Raw genomic sequence first — 12658 nt, forward strand, 5'->3', positions numbered from 1 at the left:
AGTGTTTTAGTCTTTTTAGAAGTAGTAAAAGACACAATATTAGACTTTCCACCCTGAATCATTCTCATTAATTGATCAGCTTTTTTACTTTAGATGTGATTTTTATTCAATTTAATGCTGCAGGCCGCTAAAGTCAAACCTTTTCTCTTTGGTTAAGCTGTCTCACAAAAATTGTGTTTAGTAATGATCATAAAAGTGTAAAAAAACAAAAAAACACAGGTAATGATTCCACCGGGAATAGAGGGCAGACTCATTCTGGGTTCCCGTTTTTTTTTCCCGTCTGTCTAACACTCAGGTCCCGACTGAAACACCTCCAGGGAGAAGAAATGTCTGTAGAAAAAGCCAAATCCATCCCACAGACTAAAACCCAGTTACTTCGATGATACATTGACTTTTCCTTTAGTGCCACCATGACTTAAAGTTTGAGTAAAAACTCTCAACAGCTATTGGTTGGATTTTTTTCATTCAAATTCCAACACCATCATCAAATTTTAATTTAGTCCAGTACTGTATTTAATGACATAAATGCTGGTGCTCCCATCAGCCTTAGATATATATTTATAATAAAAGACAAAAATCTTGCTCTGGTAAATATTATACTTCATGTGCTGTGTGAATCTGTGTGAATAAATAAAGGTCTAGTTTGAGGCAGCTAAAAGCGATCGCACGACGGTGCAACAAAATCCTGGTCTCAAGCGAACGGCACGGTATTTTACCGTTATTTCAGTAAAAATGTTCAGTGATATGCACCAACATGGGTGGGTGTGCAAAACACGCTGCTATTTTTACACGCCTCTTATACGCATGCAGCGGCGCACAAACATGCAAAAGACTAAAGATAGAAAAAGATTCAAACGTGAAAGATCGTTATTGTGCACATCAACCTGCTCAGTCTGAGTAACAGCAAGGAGAATAAGTTACACTCCTTTGAACCGTGCACTTTACTTTGCACTCAGATTATGGTTGTTTCAGTTGGAAAAGGTGAATTCCTTCAAACCATAAATGCACTCACAGCATGTGGTTAAGATCCTGCTTTTAGTTCACTGAAATGTAGCTCTATAAATATAGCTACGGTCTCTTCTTGATGTAGTACCAAAATGCAAAAAATAATAACAATCTTTACGATACACATTTGTAAAACAAATTAATGACTGTATGACACCAACTTTAAAATTAGGAGAACTTAAACAGCTTTCAATTAGACAAATTATGTTGTTAAAAAAAAAAAAACATCATCGGCTCAGCACTTTCTGTGCTGAATGCTACAAAATCTTTCCTGGATTGTGAGGCGCTTACATCAGCAAGTGTCAGTGGCCACTGAGCTAACAATAGCAACAGGAACAGTAACAGTTTGTTGTAAGTGATAATTTTTGACAGCCGGTCTTTAGTCGGACGGCGCATCACTCGGTACAGAACGCAGGGCCGGAGAGTGATTGAAAGTGACAACATTATTTTCTGGTCTTGTGTGCAGTTCAGATTTCGGCTAAAGCCTAATAAATGCTCGACGACAGCAGAAGATGAATCGCCAGAATGGGCGCTTGTAAGTTACGGCGTTTTGAGCTAACCTCAGCGGAGATGGAGTAATGAATTCACACCACGTTAGGCCTTCACACAACGGCCCACTTTTCCTACTGATTGAATTTGAAAAGATTTTTCAACAAGTCCCGTGAAGGAAAAGAAAGAGAGATGTTATCGTGTTGTTGTGTGTGTGTGTGTGTGTGTGTGTGTGTGTGTGTGTGTGTGTGTGTGTGTGTGTGTGTGTGTGTGTGTGTGTGTGTGTGTGTGTGTGTGTGTGTGTGGATTCAGTGGAGAGCATCCCCATCGCTTCCAAAGCACACAACACAATGTGGGCCTTCCGCCTCAGCCACCTGTTCACGCCAGACACTGCCAACATTCACCAGGGCGAAGGTACGAGCGTTGACATGCATTCGGCCTCGGCCTGAACATTATTATGTTTTACGGGATGAAATTTGCATTACGAATATCATTTAAGCGTGCTCAAAATTCACGACGCTGATTACAATATTATCAAACTACTTTATCGTGAGGCTGCAGGCCAGAAAATTTAACATGTGCGTAAGGAAACGTCAAGAAGATACTTATGTCCTCCGCTTCAACCTGTTTGTACTTTTTTTTTTTTATAAATGGACATCCAGACCAGTTCACACAATGCTGATTTAGTTCTGTCAATGCGAGATCAATCTCTTTGTATTTCACGGTATACAGAGGTTTAACATCTGGTGTCCGGTCGAGACATTCCCATCCTTGACTGGATGAATCCATTCAAACATACGCTCTACAGACAGAACACGCACAGGAGACGTACGCCGGCTAGTTTGGCATTTTTCTGATTTAACCGCGTGCCGACATGAATTGGGATAAAATGATTCAATCGCTCGGCTCTTCTAGACTTTTCAAGTGTTATCGGACCGAATGCTTCAAATTCTGATGGTGAAACGAGCCGTTTAACGGTAAAAACAGCAACAGAGTATAAGCTACAGCAGAGCAACGGGAACATATGGAAACTGTGTTTTGTAATTACTCTCACTGGCAGGAAGGGGGAACAAAACTTCCTCACAGCAGGTTGAAGTTGAAATACAATTATCTGAAAATACTGCACTCTAAAAAATAAGTGAAACATCAGAATTCAAAATTCAAAGTAAGTATCATACAATAATTTATCGAACGTAAAAGTACTGCAAAACAAATGTGAACAAGCTAAAAATATTTTTTTTAAAAAGGGCACATCTTTGACTTTGGAGAAGATTCAGCCACCGCAACAACTTGGCAGCGTCCAGAAAGTTAAACTGATTACACTGACGTACCGCTGCGAAAACGCAGCAACAAACATTGATAATAATAATGACTTAGCTTGTTGTAGGGAGGATTGCAGCCCCTAAAATCAACTCTGTGGTGAAACCCATTTCGTTTCATCCTTTCCCTGTAGGATGAACCATTTGGCCTATCGGGGTTTTAAGATAAGACGGGGCTAGCTTATCACGGTCGACGATAACTGAAGAAACGAACGACAGCGGGGGATTTGGGAATACTCGTTCTGTACCTGCCTCCCCCCCCAATGCTCCTTCCCTTTTTTCTTTTTTTTTCCAACAGAATAAGCTTTGAGCTTCTCTGCTGCAAAGTGGAACTCAAGAGACATAGTGTCCCATTTGAAGAGGTCATTTATTTGTATGGCATGAAATGAGGTGAAGATTAATAGCTACAGTAGATTTATCTGAGCAACAGATTAGTCAAAGGCTTCGTCTGAATAGTACAGTGTCAGCAAAAAGGTCAGCGAGCCCCACGTATCCATTTAACATCATTGTGTTTACTTCCCACATCGTCTTACAGTTTCTGCTTAATAGTGAGCGAATCAGTCTCCTGATTACGTAACAGAAAGTGATGTGCGTTGCAAATCTGAGCCACGAGCCTGTTCTAACTTTTTACTGTGCAGCAGTTTGAGTTCTCGGTGATTTACGCCGGGTATCATTTAAACATCTGTGTGTTTGAGCTTTCCTCATTACTCCTGGTTTAATGTGATATATACCCTTTCAAAAGGCCACACTCCCTCCATCCATCATCTGCAGCCAAGGTTGTTCAACCCTTTCTGATTACAGCAGTCAAGCTTTGGCTCCCGAAGAAAGGAAAGTGCAACATTTGACTGATTGCACAATACAGTTCACATAAATTTACTAAATGCTTATTTATTTATTTTTTTCGGATTTCATTGTGTGGCAAGAAATAATTGATCTCTCAAGACAGTCGGATACATTTCTACATGTTGCGTTTGGCGTTCACACGCACACAAAAAAACCCCGTCCAACACGAACAAAGTGTTCTCTGAAAAGGCAACAGATTCTTTGAGGAAGTTTTTCCGTTCCTCTTTTTTTTCTTCTTCTTCTTCTTCCTCACATAAGCATGATTATGTGAGTAGATGTGGCGCCGTGCCAAGTGGATAGCAAAAAATTGGCAACGCACCCTTGTGGCCCTCCCAGAGAAATTTCAAAGTAATCACAGCCGATCTGTTATAATTACAGCTGTGATATCCGATATCTGTGACTTCATAACTGTCTCTTTAGAAATGCATTGCCATGCAGATTTGAACGTGCTCACAGATATACATACAGTCTAACTCCTGGCCCAATATCTGAGCCATACTTTTTTTTCTTTTCTTTTTTTTTTTTTAAACATCAAACATAATCCTGTCCTAATTTTGAAAGTATGTATTTCCTTAGTTACATTTACAGATAGTGAATTTAATCATTTCTCTGTAGGTAGGTTGTTTTCTTTCATGTTTTGCTGATTTTCTCTTCTTTTCATGATTTCGCATTAGTCCAAACATGAATAAAATGTTTTAATCAAAGGTATAATTTCCTTAAATGTTCTGCCTGTCGTTGTAATGGTCATTTTTTTGCATCCACTGCTTCCAAAAGACAAACAGAAGTAAACTGACTTTTGGGAATCAAATGTAAAAACATTAAACCAAACCATCTCATGTCTTTTATGCTACCAAATCTGAAATGTCAAAATGATTCTCTGCATATTTACGCTCATTCAGGCATTTGGTTGTCAAAAGCAGAAAGTAAAACATAAAATGACGAGACTCGGATCTGACATTGCACGTTAAAGCTGTATTAGCAGGTATTGAATATGTGAATGTTTGACATTTGGCATTAATGTGAAGGCAATATTTAATGGCATAATTTTGAAGTCACTTGTCAGTTGGACAAAGTGAATTCTGAAAAGGATGAATTAATTGAGGCAATGAGGCCTTGAAAAGTTAATATTATAACTTTGCTTTCAGTTTTTTTTTTTTTTTTTAAAGCATTGGATCTTGATTTTAACTCTTTAAAAACACATCTATTTTTTAGGCTTCTGCTCGAAGATTGAAAAAAGAGTATATCTCTGCAACCACAATAAAAATGAATAAAAAAGGGAAACACTTGTGAGATTTGTTCAGATGTGTAAATATCAGTATATACTGCATGTCCATATTTGAATAATAGTTTAGTCCCTGGCCCCCAATTGGGCTTAAAGGGTTAAGTATTTCTATTGCATATTAAATGTTTGTACTAAGTGCAACAAATGACTTTAAAATGAGAAAACACATATATTGTTATTGGTGCCGTGTTGCAAACAGAATTCACTTTAAAATTCTCTCTTTAACCTACAGAGCATTACAGAATCGGGCTTCTACATATGAGTCCAAATGAATCAAACCTCATTCTTCAGCTCGTCAAATCAGTTAAATTTGCTTTCCGTCCATGAATTTTTTTGCTCTAAAACTACGTGGACTCTTAAAAGACAACTAATTTCTGTTAACGCAGGCGTTTGGGTAATCCCTATGTAACATCTGCCTCTTCGCACTTTGGCTAACTCGTGTTAGTTCGTTTAATGTTTTTAAATGTGGGTCAAATTGTCACCAAATCATCCTTTTGTATGTTGCTTGCTTTTGAAAAGCACTTTGTGACTTTGAAGGTGAGAAGCTCGATACCGACACACTTTACTTACGTGCTTAGTAGGAGTTGTATTAATCGATGGTATTAAATGTTGTCTATAAATCCCAGACGCCTGTTACTCCAATATCGTTTCTCTCCATTAACTTCGCGGCGAAGCGGTGTGTAATTCAAAGGAGCTTGTAAAAGTCCCTTCCTGTATCATTACCCTGGGAGAGCGTCAGCTAGTTAAAAAAAGTTGAAACATTATGAACGCCAATGAAAACAACGGAGGCAGTAGCAACGGCGAGCTCTTTGAAAGCACTTCGGCAATCTGTCAGATTCAACAGAGCAACAGAATCAAACATCACAACAGCTGCAATCGACATCTAGAGCCTAGAAAACAATACCTGGGAAAAAAAAATCATCTCTACCTTCCTCAACAGACTGAGTTTGGCCAGCTGTCAGGGAATTGAACATAGTCTGCATTAAGTAGTTCTTGTCCATGTGGGCTTAAAGCAATACAAGTTCCAGACTTTGAAAGTAGACAAAACAATCCCACTACAATGTGAAAAGAAGTGTCTTTAGATTATAATCTATAGTTTCTTAAATTCTGATTGGTCGATGGGAATAACGGCATCTTTTTTTTTTTTTTTTTTTTAATGAAATCCCTACTTGTTTTAATTTGAAAATCACTGCCCCAATACCCTAATCATACCGATTTAATAATTTTTTTTTTTAAAAAACAAAAAAAAACAGCATTTCAGTGTAGCACTGTAGTGTTTATGGTAAAAAAAAATATATATGTATATATATATATATAAAATAATATATATATAAATATATTTTAGGTCCTTTAGGCCAAAGCAGAAGTACAGATGAGGAATTCCTGAGCTCAGTTCTGAGAGCATATTTTTTGTACAGCAAGCTGTTTTGACCTTCCATTTTTTTGATTTTTTTTTTTTTATGGAGTTTGGCAAACGGTTTTCTTATCCAAATTGTTATTGCAGCAGGTTAGCAGTGGTCAGAGTCCAAGTTGTAGCCTCGCCTGCTCGGGCCAAGCAGCAACACTTTCATCGAAATTAGTTGAATTTCTCTTTGGGAGGTTCGGAGCCGAACAACTCTGGCACCGAAGCTTAACGGGGAAATCTGCTGGCAACTACTGGAAACTGTGTGTGTATAGATTGAGGGTAAATATGGATTTACAAGAGATTACAGCACGTTTATGTCTGAAGCTTATCAGTCATTTTCCGTGTAATGCTGCACTTTCTGAGCTGTCACTATCATCGAAGGCCCATAAACTGTCCTAACTGTTCAAATGCTGCGGTCTCATCCGCCGACAAGTGACAGAAGTTGATTTAGTTTTATCTCCGTTTTTTTTGTTTTGTTCCTTTGGTGATGAACTTTTTTTTTTTTTTTTTTTTTTTTTTTAAATTTTATACACTTTATTAATCCCCGAGGGGAAATTAACTTGACGCTCGCGAGGCCTTTTCCGAGCTGTACATTGATTAGTGTCTTGAATCAAAACTAAAATGATGAAAATGAGCCGCTTCCTGCCATTGAAGTTACTCGTACGAGCAGCAGACATTCGGTACTTTGTATTCCGGCGTCTGCTGTCATAAATACGATATTATGCTGACCAGACAAAAAAATAAATTGTTTTTGACCATTTCAATTTTACTCTGAATCAAAACTGATTGATTTTTTTTGTTTGTAATTATTATTATTATTGAATCAAAACAGAACAAAAATTGATGGTGATTGCAAACAGGAGATTCAGATGAAGTGTGTCATTCACACTCCTCACTCCTTTGTTGTTGTTGTTGTTGTTGTTGTTTGTTTTGTTTTTTTTTGGACCCGCCATGTTCTCTGTCTAAAAAATGTCAACAATTTTGTCGAAGTGTCAGACCGGCACAGCGCATTTTAATTCACAGCCCTCTCTCCCGGTTACGGCCGAGGGTGTAGCCGCATTTGCGAAGCCCGTGAGCGTGAAGGATACTTAACGTGGAAATCGTTCGCTAAACACCTTGAACTTTTTGGCAGTAAAATTAACTCTGCATTGAGTCAAAGCGCCTCCAAATGCAATATCCGTCCAAAGCCGTTGCCTTGAGGCGAATGTTTTACAGGAATGGAAGAGTACATGCAGAGTGCCAGTCGGTCTTTATTGATCGAAACGCCGGCGTTCTTCTGTTCCTTGAGTTTCGCTCCACTTCATCTTATCATGCTGCCTCTGACTTACGTTGTTTTCTGGGTTGTTTTTTTTCCCCCCTTCTTGAAATGTACTGCATGTGCCAGGCTGTGAGAGTCAGATAGGCAGAAACAAAGTCCTGACTTTAACAGTTTATTAAAATTCTTAATTTTTTTTCCTTCACTTTTATCATCCGTCAGATGCAATCATGTATTAATGTGCCCAAAGACTGTATAATCAGTGAAGCTTCGGGGGAATTAAAATGCAGCATAAAGTCTGCGCTCGTGGTCGAGGTCTGGCTCAGCAGTCGTCGGCGGGAAGAGGAGGAATATTTATTATATATATTTATTATGTTATATATTTCATACATTTTTTTGGGACATTTTTGCTCTGACTTTCTGTTTCTCTGGCAAATATTCTGTCTTTGAGCGATGGAGCTACGTCTCCTACCATCCTTCGTGATCGGGCCATTAAGGAAAACATCTGTCGGCTGAGCAGCTTTGGAGCACGTTTGCGTCCCGTGTGACAGTCGTGGTTCCAGTTGAAACCATCGGTTTTCAGTCTGGCCGGGTTGTTTTGGGTTTTCTTTTCATGTCTTCTCATGAAAGTTTCTGTCTTGTTCTCGTTCGCTCCTTCTCTCAGTTTCACTTCAGCTCAGGCCGTCTCGGTATGGTCGAGGGGTTTCTGACATCGCCAAAGCACATGACATAATGAATTAAACTCGATACTCCCTGTCTGCCTGCTTCTGCTCTGCTCTGTCTTTTCCCTTCTTGTCATTTATTCCACTAACTCAGTTTTAGGCAAAAAATAAATAAAAATATGGATCCATAGGAAGAGACTGCGTGCCTTTGAAGCCGAGGCTGTCACCTCCTCTGTTTTAGGAGTAGAGCTGGCACAGTAATTATTTTCATTATGAACTCACCCATTAACTTCTTTTTGATGCACTAATTAATCTTTTAGTTTATACAATTTACAAACTATGGAAAGAAAATGGCAATTTAAATTTCACGGAACTCAAGCGGGTACTACAACTCTACAACTCTACAAAGAGCCTTTAAAAGTCTTGAGATGTTCGCATATTTTCTGTTGCCCGACTTATGAGTTAATTCATGTTTGTATGCGTCTTTTATTTGTCTTTCTTTTCTGAATCGGTTGCAGGGAGTTCGGGAGATGGAAGGTGAACAACTTGGCGGTGGAAAGGAGGGACTTCCTGGAGTCGCCGTTACCTCTGACCCCCGAGTTCATCAGGAACATTCGACTGCTGGGCCGCCGGCCCACCACGCAGATGATCGCCGACAACCTCATCAGGAAGTATGGGACTCACTTCCTGTTGTCAGCTACACTGGGAGGTAAAGTTCTCGCTTTACATGCATATAATATGATTAGTGTCTATTAATATTTCCTGATTTTGAACTGACTGACTGAACTGCACACACACCTTAGTTTTTTTTTTTTCATTCGCACGCAGCTCACAATGTTGACAGATTCAGAAGATATTGTTTTTTGGAACAAGGGCTCATTCATTTCAGACAGATGTAGATGAAACTTCTCTTCTTTTTTTATTTTATTTTGGTGAGCCTCCATCAGTTGGCAGATTTTTATCAGCAGTAACAACATAGTTAATTAGGATCAATCTCAGGGAGTTGTTTCAAACTGTCTCATGTTCATTTCACTATTTCTAATTTGACTTTGTTGAAAACAAGAACCCTGCAAAACTGTTAGATGCAAATACATCGACCAGTAAAGTATCACAATCTGTGATGATAAAAGCTTCTGGCAGTAAGTTGCGGTGTTGTGTCCATCTGTTTTCCATACGGAAAGCCTGCGAGAACAAACGCAAAACACTTCACCGCGGAATAACACCGTCGGTGGCAGCGCAGAAATGGGTCTTCGGCGATGTATGAATGCACTCAAAAAGCCTGTGTACTGCAAACATGACACTCCCACTCACCGTCGCCGCCGGCCCGTCTTGGGTTTACGAACGTACGAGCATTAATGCTTCCCCGACTCCAGGAGCAGGGAAGAAAAGAAGGCAAAGTCTTGAAAAGCAGATTTTGCTTTTACAGGGCAACACTTGTCAATTAATTCAGACCCGACATCCCGGCTTTGAAAAGGTCGCTGTTGTGAGTGGCTGCATATAATGCAATCCTCCCGGCTGCCTGAGCTGATGCAGTCCTGCACTCTGGCTCTCGGCCAGTACTTAGCGGTATGAAGAGAGGAGAATGAGGAGTTTGCCTTGGATGTTTGCCAGAGATCTGCCTCCGTGGTTCTGAATGGATTGCTTCTGTATTCAGAAACATATGGACTTAATGAAATTAATAAATAGATTGTGATATTAAGAGGCCGCCCTTCAGCAGCCGGGCAGGAAAAGTCAGCGGGCAGAAAAATGGGCCCTGAAGCATTAACGCTGCATTATGATGAGAAATATGATGTGCGGCGTCTCGGGAACTCTCGAAGCAAAAGAGAGGGCGCGGCGCCGCAGCCCCCCCTCCATCCCCTCCCTCCCCTCGACTTATGAAGTGCTGATTGCTGTGATCGGTGGCTTCTGATCCAGGGTGACGTGACTTTTTCCTAATTGTGGGTCGAGTGTATTCGCGCTTCGGAGGGCGACGCAGCCGGCTGCTCCCGTCCTCCAAAAAACACCCTGGAATATCGTGGTGTCTCTCCCGGAGGGGGAGCAGGTGGAGGGTTTTAAATTCAAGGCCGTGTTAAACTGCAGATTAATTGGGGGGGGGGAAGAAAAATCAAAACATAAAAGGCGGCATGGGCTTTGTTCTGCTACAAAAAGTGTGCCAAACGCAGACACTAAAATCTTATTAACGGGAAATCCGAGTGAAACGATCTGACACGAGTTGGCACGCGGCGTGACTGACAAGTGATTTGTGGGGAGTGCAGTGTATAAACACCTCACCAAGGAGCGCTTGGCACCAAAGAGAGAGATAAACACCCAAAATCACTTAAACACTTAAGATAATAACGCTTTGATTTTATGTCAAGAAAGCACGGTTTAGTCTCCGAGAAGCTCGAAGTGAGATGATACTTGGAAGACCTCAACGGCAATAGATAACGCGCGCGCGATATTCCTTTTCCAAAAGTACAAGACAAATTCTTGAACTAACTAAAAGCCTTTTTTTTGTTTGTTTTTTTTGTCATCCCCGTGCAGGAGAAGAGGCCTTAACGATATTTGTGGATAAGAGGAAACTGAGTAAGAAAGCCGAGGTGAGCGACTACTCGGGGAACTCGTCCGCCGTGACGCTGGAGGCTCTGCACCAGCTGGCCGCTTCCTACTTCATCGACAGGGAGAGCACCCTGCGCAAGCTGCACCACATCCAGATCGCCTCCACTGCCATCAAGGTGACGCCTTTTTCAGATCTTCTTCCCATTCGAATTGCACCCCGTGTTCGAACATTAAAAGATCAACTTTTAATCTTTTGGGCCAGTCGTCAATCAAGGTCGACTCATTTCACCACGACAACGAACCGGAAACCTAAAATATGAAACGACAACTTCCAAACGCTAAGTTTGTGGGTCTTTTTTTATATTTTATTTCGGAACACTAAAAGTAGTGTAAAAATACTGGAAAAAAAAAGTAACACACAATTAGTGCACAAATATGGTAGATGGTACAAATCATTCACAACGCTGGCCTGCAAAACAATACTTCTGCTAAGTATCAAATTCAACGGCTATTTCATCTAAAATAGGAAACAAAATGTGTCCACACGGCAAAATACGTTAGCCAAGTTCAATAAAAAACATCAGATTAGAAAGAAAAAAAAATCATTAAACAGTTTCCTACATAATTCACGAAATATCAGTAATTAACAGAGGATTATTCATAAATTTGCTCTCCGTTGACAAGAGCAGCCACGACTCGCCAGCGGTATGTTGTACTTCCTGTAATTTCCCAGCATCCTTTGCCATCTCAATGCATGCGCACACACTGCTCTGTGAAGCGGGAACACTACACCCCCTGCTGGCCAAAGTACACATCTACGGCAGCACTGCTACGGCGGAAAATGTCCTTTGCATATAGTATATTCTGTATCACCCGGTTACCCATCGCCTAAATCACTGGAAGTTTTGTAGGTCACTGTCGCTTCGAAATCTCAGAATCAGAATCAGCGTTATTGGCCAGGTATGTTTACACATACGAGGGATTTGGTTGTAACTTGACCTCTCAATGTTCAAAACACATAATCAGACAAAAAGGGAAGTTAAGGGAAGTGCAAATGGTGTTGTTATTGTCTGTTCCCATCTTCAGTACCAAATATATAAAAATATATAAAAACTCTTCGCCTGTCTTGGACTACTTCGTTTTTACCTCTCACACAGCTGAACACTTGCGCTGATACCAAGTCAAACCCATTTATTCCCATGAGATGCAAATAAATTGACAAATTCCAGTGAGCTAATTAAATAGTAGTTGTCCAAATAGAACTTCACTATTTGATTGAGCAATATTAACAACTTGTCTCCGCAAATCGTGCCTCAACAGCAGCCGAAAGAATGACAGCTACAGGAGCCCGTGCTCCTCCTGCGTCCGTCTTTGCTATGAAGCATTAGACCGGCTTCGATTGTAAATGTTGAGCACGCACCAAATCTAAGCTCGTGATTTCTGCTGACTGTGACGGTCGAAGAGAGACTGATCGCCACTAAGATGACCTTTCGAGAGCTGCACAACAACCCTGCCGTGAGGGAATACAAAGGAGTGCCGTTGTTTGGCGTTTTTGTTGTTTCGTGGCGGCTGGCAAACAGCTTTTAGGCACATTGCCGCCACCTCCTGGATTAAGGAGGAATAAAGTATCGGCGCGCCTCACACCCCCGCGGGGAAGGTGCTGTACTGCCATCTGTTTTGGTGTGAATGCAGGTTGGTTGTGACCATATTTGGACGAGCTCTGGGGGTATGACTCAATCTGATTGGGAAACGATAGCCGTAACCTGACTGCGCCACGGGCCTGTCGATCAAACAGACACGCCCCCAAATACATATTTTTGAAGTTTATTTTCTATAATAAAATGACGGGATTATTTTCAG

General features: G+C 40.7%; 1 protein-coding gene across 1 annotated transcript in view; it reads left to right on the forward strand.

Annotated features, from left to right (window-relative positions):
* The window catches only part of LOC138632092 (BMP/retinoic acid-inducible neural-specific protein 3-like), a 47338-nt gene that overhangs the window by 20595 nt on the left and 14085 nt on the right, over positions 1–12658 (forward strand). The window contains exons 3-4 of the mRNA XM_069717382.1: positions 8779–8969; positions 10784–10974. Coding sequence (XP_069573483.1) covers positions 8779–8969; positions 10784–10974 — 382 coding nt within the window. The remainder of the gene's footprint in view (positions 1–8778; positions 8970–10783; positions 10975–12658) is intronic.

Source organism: Brachyistius frenatus, unplaced genomic scaffold (assembly GCF_029030835.1).
Source record: "Brachyistius frenatus isolate BFR_SWC_R1_liver_20210118 unplaced genomic scaffold, ASM2903083v1 Contig_173, whole genome shotgun sequence".
NCBI lineage: Eukaryota > Metazoa > Chordata > Actinopteri > Embiotocidae > Brachyistius > Brachyistius frenatus.